The sequence below is a fragment of the Oryx dammah genome, unplaced genomic scaffold (genome assembly GCF_014754425.2).
Source record: "Oryx dammah isolate SB20612 unplaced genomic scaffold, SCBI_Odam_1.1 HiC_scaffold_2, whole genome shotgun sequence".
NCBI classification, from domain to species: domain Eukaryota; kingdom Metazoa; phylum Chordata; class Mammalia; order Artiodactyla; family Bovidae; genus Oryx; species Oryx dammah.
In genome coordinates, this window is record NW_024070186.1 from 197,592,630 (window position 1) to 197,620,442 (window position 27,813).

Below are 27,813 nucleotides of genomic sequence, written 5' to 3' on the forward strand. Positions count from 1 at the left end.
AGGCCCAAAGCCCAGATCCATCTAATACCTTTGTGTAGGTGAAGCCACACAACCTCGGGTCTTAGCCCTGCATTTGTAAACTGGGCAGGACGCTCTCCGCCCTCTGGGCACTGGGTGATTATGCCAGTGATGAGTGCTAAGTGCTTTGTTGTATAGTCGCTGAGTCGAGTGTGACTGTTTTGCGACCCCATGGACTGCAGCCCTCCAGGCTTCTCTGTCCATAGGATTCCCCAGGCCAGCATACTGGAGTGGGCTGCCATTTCCTTCTCCAGTGGATCTTCACGAGATTGAACCCGCGTCTGCTGCACTGGTAGGCGGATTCTTTACCACTGAGCCACCAGGAAAGACTGGTGCGTTAGAAAGACATAAAATGTCCCTTCTTGGTAACATTACTGTTGTTTTGACTTGGCCGCCGTCAAGCGCCATCTCTGTTACTGGCGCTGGGCTAGGATCTGCCTTCAAAGAACGCTCCGCCCTGCGGCAGAGGCTAGAACAGTCCTGACCTCGCGCAACAGGTACCGCGGTGCGGCGGGTGGGGCGGGTGGGGCGCGGGGGCTGGGAGTGACCGCAACGGGTGGGCGGGGCTCGGGCGGGAGGAGTAGGCGTGGCCTCTGTGGTGGGCGGGGCCCCGGCGGACACCCGGACAGCCCCCGCGCAGGCACCGCTCTCTCGGCCTGCGGGCTTCCTCTCACCCACCGCGCTCCTGGTGGCCTTTCGGGCTCGGCCCTGAGGACCCCCTTCCTCTGGGCCCCACAGCCTCCGTGTGGCCCGGAATCGCAAAGCTCGGGCCTCCCGGGGCTTCATTGTCAGCTCACACGTCTGCCTCCCGGCCGCGCCCAGGGCCGTGAGCTCCCCGAGGGCGGGCCGGGGTGTCGCCCCTCTTTGCGTCTGGCGCCCTCGGGCCCTGCCGCGCGGGGAGCGCTCCGCGGCGGCCTGGCCCCCGGCGCCTGCCGAGGACGCGTTAGCTCGGCCCGCGTTCGGCGGGCGCCTCCCCGGGGCCGGGCGCTGTTCTAGGTGCTGGAGACGCCGCGGCACTGAGGGGCTGCCTGACGGGCCGAGAGGCCGCGCACCTGGGACGCCCGCTCCGAGCCCGCCAGGTCCACCATGAAGAGCCTGCCGACGCGCACCTCCTCCGCCGGGTGTGCGCCGCGGCCGCGCCGGCGCACGAGGACCTGCAGCACCGCGTGCGAGCGGGGCGACGTCTTGTTGGTGGCCGTGGGCTCCTGCGTGCGCTGCCGGTTGCCTTTGGTGAGGAGCTGCGTGATCTGAGGACAGCCAGGAGAGGGCAGACGGTCAGGGGCTCCCGGGCGGCCGCAGGCTCCCTGCAGAGCAAGAGAAGCGGGGGGTGCGTGCGCCCCTCGAGCTGCTTTGGGACGCTCTTCCCCAGCTGGTTTGGTGATGGTGGCAGAACCGCGTCCAGCAGAGGCCATTGCTGGCTTGGGGCATGAAGTGATTAGTTAACCGAGTCAGCAAATCCAGCATAAAGGGCGTGTGTCAGATCGCTCATACGTGTCACCCCGCCGGCGGCCGCTGCCCATGGCAGACATCACGAGTGGATCACCCAGCTCTTCCCCACTGAGCCCTCTTCCATACCGAGCTCCGGGCAGTTGGAGGGTTTGCTGGAGCTGGCAGATGGACGGAAACCCACTTGTGCACAAGTAGCTGTGGAAATTAAGCTAGTGAGCCTCTGCTGGGTACCCACTGTGTGCCGGGCATGCTAGGCCCACAGAGCATTGTGGAGAGAGACTGACACGGCCACTGAGATTAAAGAATAGGTGAGCAGGTCCCCCTCCTGCTCCTGGAGCAGGCCCCTCTGCCGCTCCTGCAGTCCCAAATGCGGGACTGTGCTAAGGGTGGGTGGCCTCAGACCTAAGCCAGCATGGCTGAAGGCTGGGGGACAAGGAGTGTGTGCTGTTTGCAGAAGCCACTGAAGGGTCTGAACAGGTGGGAGACCCACCTCAAGGACTGCACAGAGAGAGAGAGACTGGAGGAGAGAGAAGGACAGAGGGCCGGAGAAGTCTTTCCAGCTCACCCTCTTTATGGGAGCAACCCTTGGGATCACGGTGGCAAACGGATTTTAGACTTGATTGGCTGTGACTGCCTGCAGTGGTGTAGAAAGGGGGTCCCCCGCCTGCATATGAAGGCGGAGGGAAGAGTGCGAGATCCATCGGTGAGGTCAGCCCTGAGCACAGGTTAGCAGAGCAGGGACATGGCACAGAAGCTTGCTGCACCCTTAGCTCAGAAGCCCTCGGAGCTGTGTGTCTGGGTCTACTCTGAGGCCTGGTGAGCGTGGCTGCTGTGGAGAACCCTCCGTGGGCCCCGTGACCCTCACCTCCTGGGCGTTGGAGGTTGAGACCTCTGTGATGCCTGCAATCTGGATGCTGCCCCTAGAATCTTCCCGCAGGTCCAGAAACCCCGAGGACGGGCTCAGGAGGTCCCGGATCACTTCGTTATAAATCTAGGATGAGACAGAAGCGCTGGCAGCAGTAGGTGTCGTGCAAAGGAGGCGCTGGGGCTTTCACCCATCCCTGGGGCTTTGCATCTCCAGAGAAGTCTCAGATACCCTGAGGTTTCCCACAGGCCAGGGGGATTTTGGGGTAACACGCGGGGGTCTGCAGTCACGATCAGGTCCATTTCGCAGACAGGGCAGCTGAGGAGGTGGACGGCTCACCTCGAGGTAAGACATGGACACGCTGCAGTCCGTGCTGTCACGGGTCTCCTCGATGGCCTGGAAGAGGCCACTGAGTGTCTGCAGGTAGAGCCCAGGCTCCGTGTCCGTGCCTAGCATCGTGTGGGTCTTGCCAGCGCCTGCAAGAGGAGGGGGATGCCCACCTAGGCTGGGCTCCTGAGTTGGGCTTGGCCCCTCCCGGAGACTGGTCACACCTGCTACCTCTATCGTGCAAACCGCCCCGGCCACTCTGACATGCTTGGTTTCCGTTTCGGAAACAAGAACAAAAATACCCTCTCTGAACAGCCTGATGGCTGCCCTGGGGAAGAAGACCTGGGCAGCGAAAGTGGAGGACATGAAGCAAAAATGCAGACAGTGTCAGAGGAGGGGGCCAGAGAGACGGCTGTCCTCTCCAAATGCACTTGAAGATGTTTGTGTCGTTCTCACGACAGGAGCGTTCATGTGTGTGTGAAACTTAGGGCGGTTACCTTCAGGGTCACCTCCCCTTACCTGTTGGCTCTGTGGGAGAGGGCCAGTTGGCACTTTCCCTTCCCTGGAGCCCAGCAATTAGCAGGCACCCCTGATGTTTGTTGAATGAAATAAAAAGCTGTGATTTCAGACCAAGGCTTCTCAGTGCCTCAGTTTCCCCACCTGCACAAGCAAGGGGTTAAGGCCCTTCTAGCGCTGACCCTCCATGAGCCTAGTTCCCAGGAGGAGAGGCAGCTTAGCTCTATGAGCGTTTGCCAACCCCAACTGGTAACTGCAGAGAAGGAATCTGTGGTTCTCGTGGGCAGCAAAGCGCCAGCTTGGGCTGAATTCTGGATTCAGTCCTGCCTGCTGGCTGACCGCAGGGAAGTCCCTGCACCTGTCTGAGGCTCAGTCTTCTCATCAGCGACAGGGGACTTGTTCTACCTGCCTTTCAGGGCTGCTGCAAGGACTAAAAGGGGCCAGGTGCAGAGGGGCCCGCGCGGCCGGCCCTGAGGAAGGAGGCGCTCTGTGACGCTGTGAGGAGTCCCGCCGCCACCTCCCTCCCTCCCAGGACACTGCCCTGGCGGTACCTGAGGGGCCGTAGGCGAACACCGTTGCGTTGTATCCAGAAACCACGGCTTCCACTAACTGCTGGGTGGTGGCCAGGTACACGTCCTCCTGCGGACAGACAGACGGAAGACGGTCAACACACAGTCTGACCAGAGTCAGGCACCTGGCTGTTCGCAGAGGCCGAGTGTGTGGCGCCTCAAAGGCCCTGCTCCTCCTGGACACGGACAGGCACCCCATGGAGGAGGAGGCCAGTCCAGACGGGGCCTGAGCCCCACCCAGTCCCGCAGCTGCGTGACCGCAGACACATCGCCTGGCGCGCCGAGCCCCGGAGGAGACCACGGTGAGGGGGCGTAGCCCGGGAGCGTGAGGGATACAGCGCGCGCCATCAGGCCTGACGGGTTTGGTTCCAAACAGCTGTGAGTCCTTGCCAGGGTTTCTGTATGAACTGAGAGAAATCAGGAAGAATGCAAAGGACCGGGAAGTGACGGGGCTGGAAATCTGGGAAGAGCATTATGGTTCGTCTTGTGGGACAAAACTAGGACGAGGGAGGGGACGTTTCGGGCTGGCGAAATTTAATTCAGGGCAGCACTACGTAACTCTAGGAGTGTGTGGGTAGTAAGCTCCCTGTCCACAGGGGTATTCGGGGAAGGACGCCTTTGGGGCTGGTGTCTGAGGGTATGGGGGTTGGGCTGGACTGGGTAGAAAGGACAGCCCCCCTTCTTCTGCCTTCCCTGAGTGCCGCCCCCTCCCAGACTCCACTCTGCACCTCTGTCCCGCCGTCCCTGGCCGGTGACCCGGCTTAGAGCGTCTGACCCCTGGTAGGGCAGAGGCCGAAGCTGGAGCCACTTCCCTCCATCCTTGGACTTGCATGGTCTGGGACCTTGTCCAGGCTCTACAGCTCTCTACCCATGTGACCTCAGGCCCGTTGCTGACCTCCTTAAGCTCTCCCTTCCATCCCTGAAAAACGGGGGTAATATCACCATGTACTTTCTAGGGTTGCCGAGACACTTGTAAGACAATGCGTGTCAAGCACTCTGAGCACGACAGTTGACAGAAAACAGCTGCTCAATAAATGGCAACCACCCGGCCACGTCTACTGTGGATGCCATGCCGGTCTCAGGAGCAGAAGAAACCTGGCTGCTCAGAGAGCCGGGCCTGCCCCGCTGGCGGGAGTGTGAGCCCCTGTGGGCAGGGAGTGTGTCCTAGCCTGGTATGGACAGGCCCCGGCTTTGTTGGATGGCTGCGTGGTGGACGGATGGAGGCCATGGAGGAGTGAGTGGGAAGGTGGGAAAGCGGGGGCGCCTGGCAGCCCCGCGTCTGTGGAAGGGGCCTCCTGCTTGCTGCCCCTGGGGTGGCCCAGGGACCAACCTCCCTGTCCATCAGGGAGGCCGTGAGGCGTCATGGGTGAGGCCGCCCGGCCAAGTCCTCCCACGCGAGGACATCTTGGTGGGCCTGGGCCAGCAGGGTGTTGGGGTGGGGGGCGGGCACCTGGGACGCGTGCTGGTCGAAGACAACGTCAAAGATGAAGGTCTTCGCCCGAGACCGGTGTGTGCGCAGCGGGTCCTCAGGGTCCTCGCTGGGGTCCATGAGCACCACCGTCTGGGAACCGTGAGGGGCGGGGGCCGGCTCCCGGATCAGGCAGAGGAGGCCAGGCCTGGCTCTCTCCCTTGACAGCATCCACGGCTCGGCCTGTGGCCGGGCCGGGCTGCAGGTGCCTGGCACCCTTGGGCAGCCTCCCCACTTCCGTCTGCCGGTGAGGGCGCAGCGACCTCAGAGCCATGGCCGTGACCCCCCCCCCCAGGCCTCCCAGGCTCTGCCTCCAGCCCTCACACACCAGTGCCCCACCAGTGCCCATCTGTCAGGCCCTGCCGGGTGGCACCCTGGACATCAGCAAACAGCCAGCCTGGGTGCTGAGGGTTGGGGAAGAGCCCCACCAGCTATAGCGCCCCAGTCGCGCCCTGCAGGTTGGGGGCCGGCTCTGTGGACGGTGGGGCTCAGAGCCAGGGGCGTTGCGCACAAGCCTGTTTACCTCTTGCTCAGGGGCTGCGCCCCCCAGACGCGAGGGGAGACAGAGGCGTGGGCTGCGGAGGAGGAGGGCCGGGCCCACCAAGCTCTGGAGCCCACCTGTCCCTCTGAGCGCCTCGGCGCCCCCTCCCCAGGGCCCCTCCTTTCTCACATAAATATGTAATTACAAAGCAAGGTGTACGAGGCCCCTGGGGACAGGGAGGTTCAAAAGAGCCCTTCCCTGGGCACTGGGGGCACGGCATCTAGAGACCCATGAGCTGTTTACTCTGGCACGGGGCCTGGGGTACCCAGGGAGTCTTAGGGGCACGACTGGGTGGACTGAGAGCCCTGCCCCTGGCCGCCTGCCCGTCTCACCCAGAGACGGGCAGAGCTCTCTGGGAGGAGGTCAGTCCATCCTCACGACGGGCAACGTGCCAAGATCTGGACTGGGGAGAGCATGTCGACAGCTGCCATGGATTCTGCCAACTGCTCGCTTCCCACTTATTCCAGAGGTCGTGCCTGCCTCCTCTACTCGTTGGTTTAATCAGTGAGGCGCGCGCAGCTTAAGCGTGAGGACTCCGTGCAGCCCTGCTGCCCTGGCTCTCGGCTGACTGTGGGGCCGTAATCGCCCTGCCTCTGCAGAGCGCGGGCCCTGGGAATCTGCCCATCTCTGCTGCTGGGGAGCCAGCCCCCACGTCCCGCCTCCCAGGGCGGTCTCGTCATAAGCTTAGTTACATCCGCGCTGCCTCCGTGTTAAGACTGTGTACGTGCTCTTCACGGCTCAGCCAAAACCTTTCCTGCAAGACTGTGCCCCGTCAGTCTAATGCAGCCTCGTCGGGCCTCTGTGAACTCAGCGCTAAGCCACCCCGGCCGCTCTGCGAACCGTGTCAGCACCTTTACCCCCGACATCCGTCCTGTCCTCCTCCCGCGGTGTCACCCCAGCGTCTCCCTGCCGGCTTGGCTGGGCGCCCCCACCCGGTTGGCAGCCTCAGCCAGGCGCCCCGCCCCCGGGCTCCTTTGTAGACTCATCCTGGGAACATCCTGGCACAGCTGCCCGCTGAAGGCAAACGGGGGAATGCAGTTCAGGCACCAACCCGGATTTGGCATTTATTCCGGCCAGTGGTGACCACGGGCACCAGCACCTTGAAACCATGCTGAGCGCTCGGCTTCTGAGCTGGTCTCCAGGGAGTGGGAATCCTTGGCGATGTGGCAGCCAGTGAGCCGCCCGTCCTGCAGTGCGGGGGTCGGTCACCTGGCCCTGCACACCTGCACATGCAGCCCCACCTGCTAAACCGCGGGCCCTGCTGGCCCATCCCGGCGCTGCCCGCCTGGCTCCGCACTGGGGCCTGGAGAGGCCTCTGGACCGCCCCGCCCCAGACCACCGGCCTCTCCAAGCCTCTCAGAGAGGCTGCTTGTGCCGCCTCTGGCTGCTTTATTCTCTGTATGCTCAGCTCCCCGACCTTAGATTTTTATCTCTTGCTTGACGCCCTGCTCCATTCCCCCCTCCCAGGTACGAAGGGAGCTGGGGCAGTGGGGTCGGCGGGGCGGAGACTGGGGGGATCGAGCCCTTGAGTACCTCCTGGCTCCACCCCAGTGTGTGGGGCGCCTGGCCGCTGTGAGCTCTGATGTGAGCTTTTCTGGAGGGGAGGGTGGAAGGAGTGAGTGGACGGGAGAGGGGCCTGAGGTGGGTGACCAGGCGTGGGGGTGGGGGTCGTGCTCTGCAGCCCTGCGACAGCCTCACCTGGTCCCCCACCTTGTGGGCGATGACGGCAGCCCCTTCCTCCAGTTCTGTGTCGTTGAGCGGGCGGATCCGAAGCGCCACCTGTGGGCAGGACGCCGTGGCAGCTGCCTTCCCGGGACCCAGGGAGGAGCTCCCCGTCCTTCCAGGCCACAGAGGCCCCGGCCCAGCGCCCACCCCCACCTCCAGTGAGCCTCCCACTCCTGGTGAAGCAGTCAAGGCCACTGAACCCCACAGGGCACGGACTTCCTTGTCCACGGCTCACGATGGTGCTCAGAGGAGCACTGTGATCAGGTGACCCTCCTTAGTCTGAACTGGGGATACTGAGGCACAGACAGGTGAAATCACAGACCTCACCCTGGCTTCTTCACCCACCACCCAAGGGGCCCAAGCCTTCCTGCAGGCTGTGAGCACTTTCAGAGCAAGAGTTGGTTTTCTGAGTAGAAAAGCCCTGGGCTCTGCCTCCCATCCTTCTCTGCCCCTGACCCCCCTCCACCCGGGCTCTAAGGGGCTCCGACAGGAGACCCCCTGGGATCTTGCTGACTCAGGCTGCAATCTTGCTTGGCCATATGAGCCGTGGGCCCCAGCAAGCCAGTGCCTTGCTCCCGGGCCTCTGCCTTCTCGTCTGGGAGATGGGGAATCCCTCCTGGCAGAAACGGGAGCTGTGGTTCTCCCAGAGCTGGGACTGGGACGCGATGGGGTCCCTTGGTGCTGAGCCCACAGGTCAGGGCACGTCCCTGGCCTCCACTCACCCCACTATCTAATGGACTGAGCTTGCACGTCACCTAGGGGATGGGTCTGGTTAGGCCTCTGGGGCCCTGCTGGGGACAGGTGTAGGGGGTATCCACCTCACTCCATCTGGGGGTCATGGTCCAGGCCCTGAGCTCCCTGGGGAGTGAGGTTCAGAGGGCAGGGGTGAAGGGATGCTGGAGACTCGAGGTGAGGAGGTGAGGAGCAGAGGGGTCACCAGGTCCTTACGAGGGATGGCTAAGCAGAGCAGGGACAGAGCAGAGCTGAGCGGATGGGGGCCCGGGCTGATGACAGCAGGTCATCGGGGGCAGCGGGTCAGGAGGAGGCAGCCGAGGGCTGTCCTGGCGTGCGGAGGAGGCTCACCGTGAGCTGCTGGGCCTTGGGCTCCATCTCCTCCATGGCTGGGCTGCCCCGGGCCGGGGAGGGGCCGGGAGCAGGGCGGGAGGGCATGGCTGGCTGCGGACAGGAGCTGCCTGCTCCCTGCTAACCTGGCGGGAGACCTGTCAGCCCCGCCCCACGCCAGTGGCGTCACCAGGGCCCCTGGGACCCAGCTTGTCCCTGAGTGTCTCAGCAACTTGGGGACCGCCTACGTGGTTCTTTGTTGGGGGGGGGCTGTGTCGGACGCCACGGGGCTCCTGTGCCCCTCACCTGCCCTGCAGGTGTACCTGCCTGAGCCCCCCCGGAGCTGTTCCTCCAAAGGAGGACACATTCGATGACATAATCCCCTAAGAATACTTCTTGCCGAAGGCATGTCCACAGCAACCTTAAAATGAGCCTGAGGGTTTTTAATTAGGATGTGGTTTTTAAGCCCCTTTCCCACACTGCTTGTCTGCACACACTCAGGGCCCGCTCCCCTTAACCCTCAAGCGTATTTACTTAAACGCCGTGCCCAACTTTTCCACTGCGGCCTCCAGGGAAGTCACTGCACCAGGAACCGAGCTGGCCATGCCTGCCAGGTGGTGCTGCTCGGCAGTGCGCCAGGTGATGGCAGCAGCGGAGAGCGAGCGCTGGTGAACCTGAACCGCTGCATTTCGAAGGATGCTGCGGAGGCCAGATCCGCGAACTCTGACCTCAGGGTGGGGAGGGCCCAGCGGCCCCTGCACGCGCGGGGCTGGCCCTGGGGTCGAGTGACCGCGAGGGTGCTGGCTGTTTGGCAGGCCCAGCAGCACGGACCACCTGCCGTCTACGGGCAGGGCTGTGCTGGTAGCATCCAGGTCAACACTGGGCTCCAGGACTTCTTGGCCACGTGAACAAGCCCCTCTTAACATCCATGCTCCCCTGCCCCCCTCCCCACCTCCACCCCCCATGAAGGTCGGGCCTCTGACCCACTGGGAACTTGCTGGAGAGTCCATGTCACTGGGTTCCCCCATGAAGGCAAATCCCTCAACCCTGGCTGCCCCGCAGCACGACAGAGACAAGTACTGTGCGGGTGGCCAGGAGCCCAGAGCCTACCCGGGGCCTGGGCTACACGCTGGGGACCCTGCCCTACTCCCACCCCACGGGGGGAGTCAGGAAATTGCTCCACGAAAGGCCAGCCCCAGGACACCCAGTTAGTCCTACAGAAGACAGAAGGCAACACAAGTGCTTAAGAAATCTTTATTCACAAACTATGTAAAAGTTACAACTAGCCAGTTTAAAACAGAGAAGTTAGTTATTTAAAAGCTCTGTTAAAAATCTGTTAAAATGATAGAACCGTGTGCTTGTTCCTTCCTAGGGCCATGAAATTAGGACACCTGGGTGTCAACACAGCGAGGTCTGAGGAGCAGATTCTTAGGGGGGTAAGGAGCTGGAGGCAGCGGCGCCTGGAGAAAGCACGGGCTCCGGAGAGGAGCCTGGCGCTCGGGGGAGGCCAGGCGGGGGCGGGCGGCCTGCCAGCCTGGGGGTCCCTGGGGCTCCGGTGGGCCGGGGACCACTTCGTGCCAGGCAGCTGAGCCACGGGGCCGACGGCTGCCTGTCCCTTACCCCCCAGGGTGTCTTAGGTCTGCACACAGTGCCGGTCACGGCTGTGAATTCCAGGCTTCACTGCCTTTTAAGCTAAACTTCAGGATCTGGGGCAAAGACAGACGTGGAAGACCTGCCGTTTCACAAGGCACCGAGGACAGCAAGACACCGCAGTGAAAACGGGCCGAGTCCCTCCTGGGAGGGGAGAGTCAGACAGTCACACAGGACCACGTGGCCGCTGTCAGTGTGAGTCTTCACACCCGTGTAACTGAGGAAAAGGCTAAAGGGCGCCTTCTCATCAGGTGAACTGGCAAGTGCAGGAAGCAGCAGCTGTCTGGGCTGAGGCGCCACCGCCCAGAGCTCAGCTGAGAAGGAGCGGACCCCGGGGGGCTGGCGGCCCTCTGCGCCTCTCGAGTGCAGTGCTGGACACCGGCCCAAGGCAGCTGCTACTGCGCCAGACAGAAGAGGCACCCAGGTCACGGCCGCTGTCTATGTTCAAAGAGCAGAGAGACGGCTTTTTCACACACATTTGCTTTATTTCCGCGTTCAGCCTGTTGAGAGAACCTGTCACAACCTGAATGGCGGGGCGGGGGGGCACTGGTGCCCCGAGCAGCTCCCCTGCTGGCGGCCAGGGAGCCTGAGGGGCCCGCGCGGCTGTGCAGGCGCCGTCTGCGGTGCGTGAGGTCCCCGAGGGGCAGCGCCGCCACACCTCCGCTGCAGTAGACGCTGGGGGCTGAAAGGCACAGCGACGTGTGGAGACGGCAACTTCCAGGCGCGGCCTCGGGCCAGAGCAACAGAGCACAGGTGGAAATTCAGGATGTGCAGGCTTTCTGCAAGGGGTGAGCTCGGTCCAGCACGGCGCACGGCAACACTGCGACAGGAGGCACGGCTCACCCTCCGTCCTGACGCAGCGCAGCGGCAGGCTGGTCAGCGGACAGGCGGCCGTCTGGCCCGGGCAGCCTCCACCCCCGCGCCCCCTGCCACGGGCACCATGTGGCCAGACAGCCCTGTGCACCCCCCACGGACACAGACGCCAGCTCTGAGAGCAGCGCCCCAGGCCCTGTCACTGAAGCCTAGTTCAAGCCACAGCTGACGGGATTTTGGAGGCTCTTGTCCAGACCACGCGGGGACTGACCAGAGCAGGTGCTGCGGCTGGTGAGGCACCAGCTGACGGGCAGCCCTGTCTTCTCCCCAAAGCCTCCTTTGGCCCTCCTCTTGCCCATGGCCAAACCCTACTGGGTTTTAGAGGAATATCGCTCCCTAAACGTGGAGCTCAAGGCCCAGAGTGCTCGATGCAGGGCTCCAGACACCAGGTCTCATCAGAGTCCTCAGGGCTCACAGGCAAGGACATGGCTAATGCTGGGTACAGGAAACGGGGCTTCACTCACCACCTTCTCGCTTGCAGAGCAGAGCAGGAAGGAAAACTAAACAGGATGCCAACTCTCCCCGTCCAGGCTTACCTCGGTGCTCTCGGTCACTCCTGGTTTCCAAGGGGAATAATCTCTTCAGTGACGAAGAACTCGATGGTCTCCTCCTCCCAGTCATCCACGTTGCTGTCCAGCTCGTCGGTGTCCACACCTGAGGGGGTCTGCTGGTCACACGTGGGGCACAAACCCGTGGGAGACGACCCCCACCCCACCCCACAGGCCAGTGTGAAAACCGCAAGGTCCCCTGCACAGACAGGCCCATGGCCGTGGCCTGTAGGCAGCAGGAAGCTCAGCTCTTGTCAGGAACCTTTAAAGACTGTTTACAATCCTTTTAAGAGGACTTCCCTGGGGGTCCAGGGTTAGGGCTCCCCCGCTGACTACCCGAGCCCAGGGCCATCCCTTGTCAGAGTGCTAAGACCCCACGAGCCACAAGGTGCGGCCAGACAAAAGAAGGTTCTTTTAATTTAGGCAACACTTGATGTTTTCCGAAAAACCTGGCAAAAGACCCCAAAGGGGAAAAATATCTTAACTGTACGCTGTGAAAGGTGTGTCTTGGGCTAACAGAGTTACCTCCTCGTAACTCCAGCCGTGCATTTTTCTGCTCCATGTAGAGCTCTTGAGCCATTTTCCGGTATTTCCGGAAATCTTCCATCATGGTTCGTCTTCTCTCCACTAACTCCTGTGTGCAGAATTGAGAGGAACTTACAGGAAAACACTTCCCTCACACCACTGTCTTCACTTTGCTCAACCAAGTGGAATGAAACACGGTCGGCGAGCGGTGCCCAGCCTGACGGCCTTGGCTCCACCAGAGGCTGCGGGGCGGGAGCGCCGGGCGCTGTCTGCTCGCCCTCAGCTTCCTCTGGCAGCCCCTCCACCACGCCCTCCCGTGGACGGACTCAACCCTGGGGTCTGTCCCCCGGCCTGGTGCTGGCCTCTCTGCCATGAGGGGACAGGACTATCTGGGCGCTTCCCTCATGCCTGGGGACAGAGCTAACCTTTGAGGCTTTGGACTGGCTCAAACGATCCTTCTGTTCAAAGATCTTGGAGTATTTCTTCAGATCCTTTTTAATTTGCTGAAACAGAGACAAGTCCCTCAGGATCAGCACATTCAAAGCTAAGAGGCACAGACATGTTCCTCGTGGCTACAGCGGCAGTGCTCAGCAGAGCGCAGCCACCCGAGTGCTCAACGTGGCGCCGGCCTCCACGTTTCCCACCGGCAGCCCTCCTTCCCCGGGATTTACACTTGTCCCTCAGAAGAGCCCTGATAAACACCACGTGTCCCACCAGTTACGTAAATCCCACGTCTTACAGTCCCACCAGGACTTTCTATCGGCCCAACCCTCCGTTTCCGCAAACTTCCAACGGTGCTGCCGTGGCCTCAGAGCCCGGAGCTCTGTCTCCTCGGCTGAAACTGCCCTCTTCTCCCTGGTTCTCACTGCTCCGCAACTCCTCAGAGGGTCTGCTGTGAGAGCCACACCTCCCCTCCCGCCACCCCGACAGCATCAGCAGGGAAAACCTCTTCGTGCCAGTCACTGCCACATCCCTGCAGCTGACGAGGAAATCCAGACCTTGACCTGATCCTGGCTCAGGAGCGTGGGGGGCCGAGGCCTCCAGAGCAGCTGGCAGAAGCGGTCCTTGCTGTTCTTCTGCAGGAGGCGGCCCTGGAAGGTCCACAGCCAGTAGGCGTTGTCTACCTGCAGGAGAGCGGAGCCTCAGCAGCTGCCCGTCACCAGGTGACCCCAGCGGAGACCCTGGATCCTGTCAGCAGAACTCGCAGAATCCACCATGACACTCAACGGACGGCGGAGAACCCATCCCTTGCCAGTGTTATTGGTACTGGGGGGACACAGTGAGCAGGGGAGGACAGACAGCTAGGAGTACGCGCTTGGCAGGACAGCGCGGCAGCCAGGACAGCACCAGAGCGCCTGTGCCAGAGCAGACTGCCAGCCATGCCACCACGGCTCAGCAGATGTCTCTGTACCGAGACCTTCTCGATGAAGGAAGCGGCGCCTACGCCCTGGCGGACTCCGCTGCAGACCAGCCCTCGGGGGCAGGAAGCAGAGTGGTCAGCATGCTCAGAGGCTCTGCAGTGTCAGGGCGGGCCTCGGTGAGGTGGCCTCCGGACAGGCCTGGGCACGGTCCACGCGCCCGACCCAAACACAAGGGTGTCATTCCAGACACTGTTTCCAGCAACACTCGCAAAGCCCACAAAGGTGTCATTCAAGACACTGTTTCCAGCAACACTGGCAAAGCTCCCAAGGGTATCATTCAAGACAGTTTCCAGCAACATTCGCAAAGCTCTTGCTTCTGAAACCTCATTAAACACAATCACTCTGTCTCCACTGGTAAACGTGTGTGAGCTGGTTCAACTGTGAACACCTCCATCAGTAAAAAGTCATTAAATATACAGGAGGATCTTGAGCAAATTTCACCAGCAGTGGGAACGCTGGGCTTGTGAAAACAGTAGACTGTGGCTTGTGCAGCACAGACTCCTCAGGCCACGACTCTCCCCAGACCCAGAGGAAGCGGCTCCCTGCCCAGGAAAGGGCCAGCGCACACAGCTTCCGCCCGCCCAGGGAGGCCCCAGGCCAAGAAGCCCCCTCCCCGGCAGACTTCACAGCGGTTCCTGCAAGTGCTGAGTCCTGCATCTACGCCCACCAACACACCCTCGGATCTTTCGCTGAAGACAGGATAATCTTTTCAGGAAATTAAAAACAGAAACGACATGTTTTCTCACATGCCAATTCGGTCAGCAAAACCTGACTGAAGGCTGACAGTGTGCCAGCAGTTTCAGATGCTGGGGATGTAGCTCGGGAGAAATGGCCTGTCCTCCTAACGGCTCAAGCCAGCAGAAGAAAGGACAATGAACGGCTAACAACAGTGAAGGCGCGTCACGCTGTTGAGTGGGGGCCACGAGAACACCGGGGAGGGATAGAGGGACCAGGCCGGGGACCCCGGAACTGCAGTCCTGGGGTAAGGGCCAGGCCCTGAGGCAGAGCAAGCAGGGCGCTTGGGACCCCCGTACCTTGTGGCTCCACCAGGACACGGAGGTGACGACGTAGCGCCCGGTGGGGTCCCACTCCACGTCGGAGGCCATGTAGTGCTCTGCGATGTTCATGACCGTGCAGTCTGAGGTGTCGACAAACGCCAGGGCGCCGTTCATGCTGGGGAGACAGCATGGCTGGGCTCACCGAGAGCCGCGTCTGTGCCGCCCTCGGCTCGGGTGAGCGGGCTTGCACTCGGGGGCCCGCTGTCCCGCCTGATCGCGGACGTGGCGACGCCCTCAGTGACACAGACGACGCACAGGCCACACAGGCACCGCAGTGTCTGCTCCCAGAGGCCGAGCTGCCAAACCGCAGCGCGAGGCGCAGAGCCCCGCCAGCCCAGAGGCGGCCCTGCACATCTGTCACAGGCTCTGCACGGCCTGCCGCGCAGCCGCGTGGGGAGCAAGGGGGTGAGCGCCCAGAGGCTCGTGGGGCAAGACGGGCTCCCAGCCTGATCGAAGCCCCTTCCCACACGGACACGCGGCGTTTACACCGGGGGGCTGGGCCACCAGGAGGAGGTCCTGTGTTCCGCAGTCCCTGGTGGAAGCGTCTGCAGGGGGCCTGGTCCTGGCCACGTCTGGGCAGCAGGAGGGAGACGCCGCACGATCCACCCAGGCTGGGACACCCTTGGGAGCAGCTGTCCCCACATTCGCAGGGAGGCAGCAGAGCAACCTTTGGGGCCGGAGCCTGGGCCTGGGCCACGGTCTCCCCCAGCCCCGCACAGGGCATCAGCAGAACCCACCTCCGCAGGCCAGCCAACACGACGAACTGTCCTTGGGGGCTCCAGAAGATGGTATTGGCCTGCTGCTTGTCGAACATCTCTGAAAGGAGAGGGTCAGAGGTCAGCGTGCAGCTGAGACGGGGCCACCCCGTGGGTGTGCACACTGGACTCTGTGAGGCGCCGCACCTCTGTAGTTGGGGGCCTGGAGGGGTTCTGAAACTACAGTGCTACGTTAAGTAACGCTAACACTGCACTTGACGGTGTAATCAGACAAAACACCCCACGGAGGTATGTCACCATGCGGACGCAACACCAGGGCGGGAGTCCAGTTCCCATCACATTCTCAGATACGTGACCCCAAAAGCCTAGAAACCCATTCTAGTGACTCACTTTTTAACTGAAAGAAGCGAATTCCACCATCTCTCCCAATGCCAACCCAATGCTTACTCCTGAAGGGGTGGGGCCTGGCCCTCATCTCTTTACTCAGGAGGGAGGAACAAGGTGGGGAGGGGGCAGCACCACCCTGATAGGAAGGGGCAGGATGGAAAAGATCCTTGGCAGCCCCCAGCACTGTGGTGGTCTGCAGGCTGACCCTGCCAGGGGAGGCAGGGTTGCGGGGTGCCTGGAAAGCAGAGGCCCTTGTACGCTTGCTGTATCATAACCTACTTTACAGCAGGAGGCCATGACTCTCGAGTTGTCCAAATTTCCTTTCAGGACAAAAGGAAGTGATGATGCACTCGGTTTTGTGACAGCCAGCTGGCGACATCACAGAAGGACGCTGCCACAAACACCACTGCTCAGAGTGCACAGAAGGCCCGTCCTTTGCAGCAAACCCCTTCACCCACCACCAGCTGCCCACAGGACGCTCTGTCCAGCCAAGCACTCTCCCAGGAGCAGTGACCAAGCTCTGCCCCTGGGCTCCCACTCAGCGCTTACTGATGAGCTCAATCTTCCCGTTGCTTTTCACGTGGTAGAAGGAGACCGATATCCGAGGCGCCTCCCCGTGCAGCACAGCGAACTTACTTCCGTTCGGCTCCCAGGCAAAGGCAATGATGGTTTCTAGGGCCAGGAAGAGAGGCGAGCTCCTTGGTCACAGAACATCATTTTCCGTTAAGGCTGCTCAACAAGAGACGCCCCAGATTCTCAGGTTCTTTGAAAGGCCCACAAGCAGCACAGGCACAAAGACAGTGCGCTGAGCCCTGCGGAGCCGCCGCGGCCGGCGGGCGTGCTCCTTTACCCCAGGCTCCTGCCACGGGCCAGCCGGCCTGTGGACGCGCCCCTCACTCTGCGCACGGCACACGGGGTCATGCCCTCTCCCAGGCAGCACCTTCCCTTCCCTTCCTCCTCTCCCCAGCAAAACAGGATATACACGCTAAACGTTCCATCTAAAGGCAGAGACAGTGTCTCAAGTTTTCAGGAGTCCAAAAAACCAAAATACCGCTACTCAACTGAGAACTTTCATATGTAAGAGGACAAGCCCTTAGCTGCGTTGCTGGGTGTGTGATGAAAACCTGCTCTTCACACTTTCTCCCAAGTGTGAAACCAGGCTCGAACCTGTGTCCCTCTGCTATGTAAGCAGATCACATGGTGTGAATTAAGAAAAAGGGGGCAACCAGAAAGGCTGAGAGACTGAAGCTGGGAAGGACAAAAACTGTGAACTGACGTATGCTTTGTAACACAGACAGATGCCTGGCCTCAGCCAGCCTGCCTGGGCTGTGAACTCGTAGGGAAGCGCTACGAGTAGGCCTGACGGCTCGGCGGCCACTCAGCCTCAGGACAGGACAGAGGCACTTGCCTTTCATCTCGACCACGTCGACAGGCACCTGTTTTTCTCTCATTCGGAAAATTTCAAAATTTGTGACAACACCCTGTTTAAAAGAAAAAAGAAGCGGTGACATTCTGAAAACATAGCATGAGGAAGACTCAAAGGACAACTTAAGAAGTTAATAAAAGATTAAACGTATACGCCTGGTAGAGACGTGAAAATCGGCAGTGACTGAGGTGGTGAGGCAAGAGTTCTCAAACGCTGATGAAGGCGGAGACGGGTACAATGTCCGGAGAAGAAGCGGTCCCTCGGCCCCAGCCCAGACCCTAGACCTGCCCTAAGGTCACCTCCAGCAGACGGGCCCAAGGATCCATATTGTGACTTCTCTGCAAACCTTCTGTAGCGTCCCAAAGGCCCACCAACTGGGACTGATCCAACTGTTATTTCAAAACAGTGGAACAGCTATGTTCATGTAAACAGCTGCATTATTCGTGATCGCCAAAAGGTGCAAGCAGCCCACATGCCCACCGAAGATCAACGGGCAAACACGATACAACGCAGTAAACACGCTCAGCCATGGAAACAATGAGGGACGAGCTCAGGGCGCCACCTGGACGGGCCTGCACCCCACGCTCAGGGGGGGAGGCCAGAGACGGAAGGCCGCAGAGCGTGACTCCACTCGTGAGAAATGTTCAGAACAGGCGCGCCCAGAGACAGGGAGCGGGCAAGCAGGCGACAGGGTGTCAGGAGCCAGTGACGGCTGGCGCGGGAGGAGTTTCTTTTGGGGGAGATGGAAACGCTCTGGAGTTAAGACAGCGGTGGCTGCTGCACGGCTACATGACCACACACCTCAGAAACTTGTTGTGAAAGAAGTATTTCCATTAGAAGGAAAAAAACCACGAGTTTGTGTACAAACAGATGTTAAATGAGGCAAACAAACACACAGTCTGGACGCAGGCCTGTGTCAAGCACGCTACTCTGCGTTTCAAAAGGAAAACCTGAAGGAGACACACCACCTGCGGAGAAGGAAGGTGGGTGCCTGGAGGTTCCCCAGCGTTCTCTCGTGAGCTCCGACCTAGGTCGACCGAGTGGCGCATCAGCCACCCAGTTTATAGGAAAGAATTACGCTCCTCTGCTGGAGCAGGGTGACAGTTCAAGCCGTGACGCGACAGCTAACTTTTGGTGCCAGGTGGGCCTGAAAAAAGTCTTAAGTTTGAACCAAAAAAATCCATGAACACCGCCCCGCCTCCCCAAACTGAGCTGTAGAAGGAATGGCCCCACCCACTGGTGTCCACTTACCTGGGTGCCTTTTGGAGTCCTGTCTACTTTAACACACAAGTAATCTCCATTTTTCTGCCAATGCAGCTTGCAATCCACAACGTTAAATAGGTTCCTAACTCTGATCTCTTGTCTGGTAGGCAGTTGCATCAGGGTTACCCTGGCTGGAATATCTTTATCTTCAGGCACCCAAAAGGCTATTATGTTACCACCGGGGGACCAAGAAAAATCTCTGCAGAAGAAGAAAATAAAATGTTTCAGGACTGGCTGAGCCATGATGAGGAAGGCACAGAAATGAAAGCACTCACTCACTGCGCAAAGCAGGCCGCTGGCACATTCACCTCTCAGAATGGCAGTGCAACGGTACCCTGAGTGCCCAGCCCAGAGGCCTACTCTGGGCTTCCTGTGCAGCCTGTTCTGTCCCCAGGACAACCAGGGGCTTTGCCAGACTCACTATGCCAGTGAGGAACGAGGTACTGATAACACCACCCAGCAGCATGGGGGTCACATGGGTGGTGGGTCAAGCCCCAGGCTCTGAAACTGCACTGATACTCTAAACCACAAGGCAAGGCAAGTAAAATAAGCTTTAGGTTGATGAACCAGCTATGTGATTTCTGAACATTCATTAAGAGGTCAAAGGGAGAAAACCCTAGATGAAGAAATATACGAGAAGGAAGTAGGGGCAATTCTCTTCACTGCAAAAATTTTAAAGTTCCGTTAACAAACAGTTCACGAGTTCCTGTCCACGCAGAGCGTCTTCACTTTTGCTTTTACTGCGAATTAACGCCCAGTTTTAATTATAAGCCATAATTCTGCCCAATATATAAATGTAATAGAGCAGTAAGAAACGTGCACATCCCTGGCACTGCTAGGATTTCTCACTGCCCCCAGAGATTTCAAGCAGATAAAGATGTGCCTACTCTTTGACAGATCAAACCAGCCACAGCTCAGAGGCCAAGCAAACCCATGGCACAGACCATTGGACTGACATGGAGACCCCCGACAAAGAAGAGACTCCTCTTCCTCAAAGACTGTGCCCCTGAGCGTCTGGTCCCCAGGGGCGAACAGGAAAGGAAGCAGCCCTCAAGACGCCCCGACGAGCAGGAGCAGGGAATGCTGACGTGGCCGCCAATGAGCAGCCCGCAGCAGCAGGCACGGGCCCGCGGTGACACCCCCGTGCCCCGTGACAGGCACGGGCCCGCGGTGACACCCCCGTGCCCGCGGTGACACTCCCGTGCCCAGAGACAGGCCCAAGCCCATGGTGACAGCCCCGTGCCCGCGGTGACACCCCCGTGCCCAGCGACAGGCCCAAGCCCATGGTGACAGCCCCGTGCCCGCAGTGACACCCCTGTGCCCAGTGACAGGCATGAGCCCACGGTGACACCCCCGTGCCTGGCACCAGCATTTTCTCCAACGGTATAGGAGCCAAGTGCTAAAGGAGGGAGTCAAGCCCCACTCCTGCCCCACCCCGTGCTGAGAGAGTCACTTACTTTATGCCAGAGATCTTCAAGCTCTTCTTGTCCAAGAGACCCATAGACTATAGAAAAAACGAGGTCACAACGGCGTCAAATCAGACCACTGTCTCAACAGCACATACAGTTCTTTACAGTATGAGCTTGCTGAGGGAGCAGTGTTGGCATAGGGCAACAGACCAACTGGGAAACGATCACCCAGAGCAGTAAGACCCTCCCAGGGCCCGTTCCAACCACTCCCTCCCCAGCTCCCCGTGGCAGCAGAGACCCGAACCAGGGCCCGAGAACCTGCAAGGCCCAGAAACCGGAGGCCACCCTCTCTCCTCTCGGCCAACCCTCAAGCTAAGGAAAGCTCTGCGCCTGCGACAGCTCCCGACAGGGCAGCTCAGCTCAGGCAATCAAATCAGCCACTTACAGGAGTTTCATAGATACTCAGCGTATCGAGTGTCATTCTGGCAAAAAATTTACCATCGTGGCTCCACCTAAGGAGAAAAAAAGAAGTGCCAAGCTGGTCGATGAAGAGGGGGCACCGAGGCCAGCGTGGCCACCCGGGCCCACTCACTTGAAGATAGGCCAGTGGGCTGAGCTCTCACAGTGGAAGCCTCTCTTCTTCTGCCCGGTGAGGATGTCCCAGATGATGATGGCCTGAGGGTCATCCTGAGTGTCCATCAGGGGGCTGAAGGTCACCAGGTACCTGCAGCAGAGGGCGCAGCATCACCCCCTGCACCCCGCCTCCTCTCCTGTGAGGGTGCGGCGAGGACCAGCCGTGGCGGGAGTGACAGGCTTCTGCTCCCGACTGTGACTCCAGGCACTAGGGGGGGAGGCTCCCGGGACACGCAGTCAGGAGTCGTGCAGCCAGCACCTTCCCCAGCCCTCCAGGCTCCCCCAAATGCCATCCCGTCCGGAGAGCCCACTCCAAATACAGAGCAGAGCCACCGTGGCACACACCACTCAGTCCTGCCTGGCACCACGGCATACGCCGAGGGTCACCTCACAGCGTTTCGCTGATAAAATCAGGACAAGCAAAGACCCAGCGGGTTCCCAACCAAAGTCCGCGGCATGCGCTAGCAGAAGGAGTTGGAGGTGAGGCGTGCTCACACTTTCTTTTCCCTGGACTGATCAGGTAAACAGCTGGGCCCCGCAGTGGACACCAACGGCAGCGGGCGCTCAAGGCCCTGGTCAGACGACCGGATTTTACGCATACGTGCGGAGAGAGGAGGTGAAAAAGCAAAGGCAACAAAACATAAGCGACCACGGTAAAGAGCACACGGGACTCCTCTGGGCTCTCTCATGACGATTCTACTTTGAGGTGGGAACTACTGCAAAATAAAGCTTTAGAAAACCCTCTAGAGGGCTGGCAGTACTCCACCTGCCATTGTTCAACAGCTTACCTTTCACAAGGTGAGAAATCGATAAGCTGAACCCCTTGGTGGCTGAATCTCTGAATCTGTTTGAATTTCTCTCCCCCCCACAGAGCAATGCCTCGCTGGTGAAAGGTGGCCAGGTAGGTGCCCTTAGGAGACCAGCGCACGTATGTCTCTGTCCATCGCTGCGGAAGAAGCCAGTGGCAATGTCAACACAACGAGAAAACCAAACACAAAGGCTCCGAAGTCTATGACGAATTTAGTTCCCAAACTTTTAACTACAAATGCAGGAAGCCTATTCACCTCTTAGGACTTGTTTTAAAGCTAGAAGAATAAAAGCTGCTGTCAAGAGGGGTAACCTCAAAGCCCGTGACCCTTCGCCCGCTCTTGCACCAGCTCCTCTGTTCCTTTCCGGCCGTGCCATGTGGCTTGTGGGATCTCGGTTCCCTAATCAGAGATCAAACCCAGGCCCGTGGCAGTGAAAGTGCAGTCCTAACCACTGGACCGCCAGGGGTCCCACCACCCCCTTCTTTGTTAAGGAAGCCCAGCAACGAGTCCCTGCCCGGCAGCAAATACCCACCGCTCTCTCCTCAATGGAGACAGGGTCCTTCACATCATTCCAGAATATGGAAGTGCGGTCCCCGCTCTCGAAGATCACGCTGTACTGATCTCTGCACTCAGCCTCTTCAAGCCAGTAGCGCAGGTTTCCCTAGAGGAGCCAAGCACAAGGGGCGGAGCACATTTCCTTAATTCTAGCCAAAGAAAACTTATATTCCTAAGGGTCGCACTTAGCAATATGACGAATTCACTCAGCACCGTGCATTCCTAAGGAGTCACCACGAAGCCAAGAGGCTAGTCACCGTTTCTTCTAGTTACCTACAGATTTTATGCAACGTACCAGGTCTTTGAAAGGCTGTTTCTCTGGAATATCCCATTCATCACTGATGGTCATGTACCTGGAAGACCAGTGACAGCAGATGAGCAGAAGGGCGAGTGGTCCTCGGCCAGACAGTACCTCACCCCTCCCGCAAAGGGAAAGGACAGACTTTGCTTGGTGATTATCGGTGAGGGGGTGCTGGGTGGTGGAGGGGAGCACCTGGCCGGGGATATGAAACGGCCCTGCACTGTCTGAGGGGAGAGTGCAGCCTCCTGAAAGGCCACTAAGTACCCCCGGGCCCCCTGGGGCAGAAAGGCCTGGCCACGCATGCTCAGGAAGACGTCCAGGTTCTCCTGGGCTGAGGCAGAGCTCACTTGTCAAAATCGGTGAAGAGGTTGACTCTGAACGTGTGCTGCTTGTCGAGCTTGTAGCCATCAGCATTCTTCACAGCGTCCAACGCGTGCGCAGGGGATGCGTATTCCAGGAAAATATACCTGAATCGAGGGAGAGGGTAACTCACAAGCATGCAGACCCAAAGAACAAGCAGGCCATGCTCCACACACCCAGGCCCCGCAGAGCTTGTACGCACCACGAGCATCCGTGACCCGTTTGCTTGCCACGTCCCGAAAGCAGTAAGGTCCCTAGCAGAGCAGCTCTAAACATGAGCAGAATCCCAACACAAGATCCAGTGCTCCAAAATCAACCAAAAGGCTCACTACCCCGACGATGGTAACCGTTCATCAAGGATGTACACGTTCATCAAGACTCATGAAATGGCATACTTTAAAACTCTCTGACTTGACTATCAGCATCTTTCAACAAAGCTACTTATAAAAAATAAGAAGAGTCTGATACTGTGTATTACAGGGAAAATCACAAAGGCTCTCAGAGAATGTTTCATTTTAATACAAATCACACATGCAACTGCTCCGGAAAAGGCCACCCTCCCACCTTTCCGAAGCAGCAAATGTAAGAAGCACTACCTGTAAAAAGGCCACCCTCCTGCCTTTCTGAAGCAGGAAATGTAAGAAGCGCTGCCTGTGTGTGATCAGTTTCCCAAGAAGCTAAAACTATTCTAGGCAATTTCTAAAATCTGAAATTAAAAAATGAAGTTTATACCACTTTCTCATTCCTGTCTCATAAAAGATGACTTTGCCCATACTCAGAGGCTGATGTTTTTATGAAATTTTAACGCAGAAAGTCTGACAAGTGTGTGGAGCAACCAACAGAACTCTGGTTACTGCCGGCCGAGAACAAGCTGGGAAGGAGCGCTCGGGCTCCACTGGGACTTGCCCAGAGGCGCGGCCGGCGCACACTCTCCTGTACTCAGGAGAGGACAGGCACAGGACTGTCCCAACCGCTGCTCCAAACAATCGACAGGAAGACAGACAAACTGTCCCATGACAGAGCACCACAGCATTTATACAGAAGCAATCAGAATTACATTAACAACACAGAAAACCTAATATTGAATTTAAAAAGCAGACTGCAGGACACATACCTCACACTATCGTTTTTAAAAGACACAATATTTTAGGTAACAGCATAAAAAAGTTACTAACTGAACAATGACACAATGCTTTCTTCTAGACTCTAAGAAATATCCCCATTTCAGATGTTAAAATGTGGGAGAAAAGCATATTTTAGAATCAAAATACCGTACGTCAGATTTTCCTGAAGCCCTGCCAACCTCCAGATTTGCCTACGATCTACTTCTGATCAATCACTGTTCAAGGAAAGAAGAGCCCAAGCTCTGATGTCCCAGCAGCCGACTCACAAAACCTAACTCAGCACCAGACGCCCAGGTCCCCGCCTCCCCCCACCTTCGATGGTCCTTGCCCCGAGGCTCTCGAGGCCGCCAGGCTCCCCAACCCAACGGCGTCCACAGCACACCATCGCCTTCACGTCAGCTGCCAAGAAAAAACAAACCCCATATCCATGTTGGAGGCCATCACTCACCCTTTTGTCCTTCCGTCCTCCTCTGGATAGAAATCGTTTGTGATTTTCCCAAACTTGGAGAAGATCTTATGGATGACGTTTTTGAGTTTCTCCAGGCGGTCGGGCCCCACCTGAGGCACGTTGTCGACCACAATCACCGAATCAATCCCGTCTGCTTCCTGCGGCCGGTCTTTGAGGACGTCCCCCAGTAGTTCTGCAGGAGGGAAAGGGGCCGAGTTTACTTTCTCTGACCAAGTTAACGCACCAGCTTAGCACCCTGAACACATTTCCAAAAAGTAAAAAATGAATAATTAATCTGAATGCTTTTGCTCTGAACGTTAAAATATCACAGCCCTGGCTTGACTAAAAACTTAAACTTGAAATAACTGGGAGGACTGTAACTCTTTACAGGTCCCCTAACAGTCAAGATATGTCAATAATAGGCAATATTAAATGAATTAAAAAAAAACTTTTAGAAACTTTCCCCTCTATCCCCAAATGAACTTTTAAAAAAGAGCCTTTAACAGTGAAGAAGCGAAGAGGATGGACTTTTACCAGAAAAAAACAAAAACCAAGTGAGCTGAGGAACGCTTGCGGTGAGCCTTCTCCGACCCACCTGTCACAGACTCATCACCCAAGGTTCTGTACGAAAAGCAGCCTTGTTTCAAGACCGCGTGGGACGGTGACTGGCACTTAGACCAGGCGACTAGAGGCTACAGAGCTCACGAAAGCGCGCGAGGGCTGAGGCCTGTAGGTCAGGTGCCTCCAGCTGGACAGAATACCCGGCAGTGTTACCACCGGGAGACACCAGCCATTCAGACGTTAGATTGTCAACGCTTAGAACAGTGCTCAGAACGTAGCAAGAAACGTCAGCTAGTATTTTCATAACTTCATGCAAAAGCTCAAAGTGCATTCTGTTCCCGTCACAGAACAGAAATTAAAATCACAGAACCCAAATCTTAAGTGCTCTCAGTAACACAGATCTTCCTTGACTTATGATGGGGTTACTTCCCAATAAACTCATTTTTGAACCATTGTAATTCAAACCATACAATTTCAGGACTGTCTATACAGGCAAAATGAATGTCCAAGGTAACTTTTAAACAACAGCTGAAGAACAAAGGCTTATTATCTGTGTATCTGTGTGTTCTAGAACCTAATTATGACTAGTTTTTTAAGTATTTCAACATGTTATAAAGGACATGTCAGAAAATATTCTTTGCTGTATTTTATTTTCAAAAGTTGAGGTGAATTCCTTCCACTTTAATGGTTGAAATTTTCAATAATAAAAAGTCTTTAAAAAAGGAAAAAGGGTAATTTCCAAAGGCAAGTCCTGTTATAAACTACCTCTAATGAATTCCAACACCTTTACGAATGATACTGGAAATGTTACCTTAGATAAAAGAACTACCACTTAAATTTCAATGAAGCTAAAATCATGACCAAACAAAGAGGAAACAGAGAAAGAGGCCAGGTTAGGGCATCTTCCCTACAGAGCCTGGAGTCAGCTGCTTGGGTTACTTTTTTAAAGCTGACTTACCAAACTATTACATCGCCTGTTAAGCCTGATCTGAATTTACAAGGTTTACAACAAGAAGCTCAGCTTTTGTACAAACCGTGGACTCCTTCCCACAATTTTGAAGTGTCTAGCTTTACAAGAACCCGCCCATACCCAGTAAGGGAATGAGCATAGTGACTACATGAACACACTTCCTCCTCATCACGGCCCACGCATCTGGCTACTCTTGGCTCATGGATTTCCAATCTGACTCCAGGAGAAATACAAAAAACCCAAGTCTCAAGTAGCAAAGACATTTGGTCAAAATCTTTACCACACGTGTGCTTGGTTGAGCATCAAGGACCAAGAACGCTGTGATTAAGATGCAACTGTGTGACACAGGTCACCTGTGTCAGGGCGGGAGGGGCAGACAAAGGCACTGGAGCTACGGAATGTGCGAGAGGGCTCGGCAGGAGGCCCAGTCCAGTTTCACAAGAACCGGTACCTTGAGCATCACTCGCTGACCCTATAGGATGGTTATCATGAAACAGAAAACACACGAGCTCCTGACTACAACCACTGGCCTCGAGCAGACAGACAGCTCGCTCAATTTTAGTTCCTTAGGACCAGGAGCCTCACAGGTCCCTCTGAAGAAGTATCAGGATCGCAAGCACTTCCAGAGGCCCTGCCAGCAGTCACCTGGCCTGGCTGGCCCGTGCTTACGCCAGCATCCTGTCACACCGTGCAGAAACCCTGTGTGAATCAGGTGTGTTCAAATAATACTTAAAACAAGTGAACACTGAAGGACTCAAAATGAGCTTAAAAGCCACAACTTAGATTTTAAAATATAAGAAAAACTGGTGCAGTGAAAAAGAACAGTGGTCTAAGCTGGGGGGGGATGGGCTATCAAGCAACACTGCCTATAGATTCTCAGCAACCGATTCCCCAGGAAACATATTCTCTTAGAGGTGAACGGGTGAGGGGCTTTGACTGGGTCAGCGGCTCCTAAGTCCTCAGGGGCAGGAAAAGTGTAGCCTTTCCTGCTTTTCATGCTGAAATATCTTTTGTCTCATGAAACAAAGTATAAGACAATGCTGACAATAACCTTTAAAATTCTGTTTCAAATAAGTCCTTATGTGGCATATCCCAAACCTACACAGTGCTGTACGTCAGTTACAACTTAATAAAACTGGAAGGAAAAAAAGCACTTGATAAAGAACTTTAAAAGAAACTATGTTTCAAAGTCAAACAACTCTATGTTCTCTAAACTTTCTCCTGTGAAATTCTTTATGATTCTGACTTGATCTCAGTGATCAGGCACACTCCCCCGCCAATCTGTCTATCTCTACGTGGTAACATCTGATTTTTCTGGTGTTTCACTGGCTATTTCAATGGTGTTTTACTCATTATTCCCATTTTAATAACGTGGCCAATATGCAGAGGAATCCACTGATGTGCTCCCAGCCGGAAGAGTTAGAACGGCTTAAAAACAATGCAAAAACAAAAACAAATGAGATCAGGCATCATCAGAAGTCACCTTAGGAGACAGGCTCTGTCGGGCAAAAAGCAGAAAAAAATGCCTGTTAATTGGAACCAACGTAGAACCAAAGTTATAATACACTACAAGTCAAGAGTACCACTGCTAACAGAAGGATGGTGGCCGGCCTATAGATTCAGGAAAAGAGATGCGAACAGGAATCTGGCAAGTCTGCCTGGGACTGTCCCACCGAGGACCTCTCTGAGGAGACACTCCTGCAGGGCAACCCGGGCAGAAGAGCCCAGTCTGAGCACTCCGCCCTGCCCGCTCCCGAGACAGCGCCCGTCCAGCTCTACGGACACGGCACCGAGTCAGCTTCAGGCCTCTGAGAGGCAGGTCTGGCGGGTCACTCGGGGCACCCGGACCTCAGAGGAAGGGCTGTCACCCGGGCCCGAGCAGCACGTGGAGCTCCCGCCTGGCCGGGCCCCGCCGACCACGCCGCTGCACACTTGGCCACGGCTCCCGCGGGCCCGCCGCCGGCCCTCGCCGCCCTCCAAACCCCCGGCCGCGGGGCCAGGGCCTGGCTCGCCAGGTTGTCTCCCCGCTCCCCTCCTCCTTTCGGAGAGAAGACGGCGGTCCGGGCGCTCACGGAAGCCTTCCCCCGGCGCGGGGGACCGGGGACCTCGGTGCGGCGCGGCCCCGCCGCCTCACCTTCCTCGCTCACGTCGTCCACGAAGTCCTCGGGGTCGCTGAAGGAGGGCTCGTCCGCGCCGCCGTCCTCCGCCGCGCCGTCCGGCCCCCCGCCCGCGCCCT

General features: G+C 57.6%; 2 protein-coding genes across 3 annotated transcripts in view; both read right to left on the reverse strand.

Annotated features, from left to right (window-relative positions):
* Positions 1–8,648, reverse strand: part of LOC120882964 (kinesin-like protein KIF19) — a 29,188-nt gene extending 20,540 nt beyond the window's left edge. The window contains exons 1-8 of the mRNA XM_040266801.1: positions 8,562–8,648; positions 8,302–8,336; positions 7,452–7,590; positions 5,195–5,305; positions 3,727–3,814; positions 2,672–2,808; positions 2,333–2,458; positions 1,071–1,265 (exon numbers count right to left, since the gene is read on the reverse strand). Of these exons, the coding sequence (XP_040122735.1) occupies positions 1,071–1,265; positions 2,333–2,458; positions 2,672–2,808; positions 3,727–3,814; positions 5,195–5,305; positions 7,452–7,590; positions 8,302–8,336; positions 8,562–8,648 (918 nt within the window). The remainder of the gene's footprint in view (positions 1–1,070; positions 1,266–2,332; positions 2,459–2,671; positions 2,809–3,726; positions 3,815–5,194; positions 5,306–7,451; positions 7,591–8,301; positions 8,337–8,561) is intronic.
* A 2,006-nt stretch (positions 8,649–10,654) lies between these two features.
* On the reverse strand, positions 10,655–27,807 carry EIF3B (eukaryotic translation initiation factor 3 subunit B). 2 transcript variants are annotated; one of them, XM_040267333.1, is made up of 19 exons: positions 27,712–27,807; positions 24,047–24,239; positions 22,462–22,581; positions 22,109–22,166; positions 21,791–21,919; positions 21,238–21,395; positions 20,409–20,540; positions 20,262–20,328; positions 19,865–19,911; positions 18,396–18,606; positions 17,127–17,199; positions 16,268–16,390; positions 15,353–15,431; positions 14,592–14,730; positions 13,135–13,260; positions 12,562–12,639; positions 12,137–12,245; positions 11,603–11,717; positions 10,655–11,011 (listed from the first exon to the last, which is right to left on the reverse strand). In XM_040267333.1, the coding sequence occupies exons 4-18, from the start codon at positions 22,160–22,162 to the stop codon at positions 11,614–11,616; spliced, it is 1,629 nt and encodes a 542-aa protein (XP_040123267.1). In that variant the 5' UTR covers positions 22,163–22,166; positions 22,462–22,581; positions 24,047–24,239; positions 27,712–27,807; the 3' UTR covers positions 10,655–11,011; positions 11,603–11,613. The 2 variants fall into 2 exon arrangements, with proteins under 2 accessions (XP_040123267.1, XP_040123270.1); XM_040267336.1 differs by having other exon boundaries at positions 10,655–11,010; positions 11,600–11,717.
* Positions 27,808–27,813: the final 6 nt, after the last annotated feature.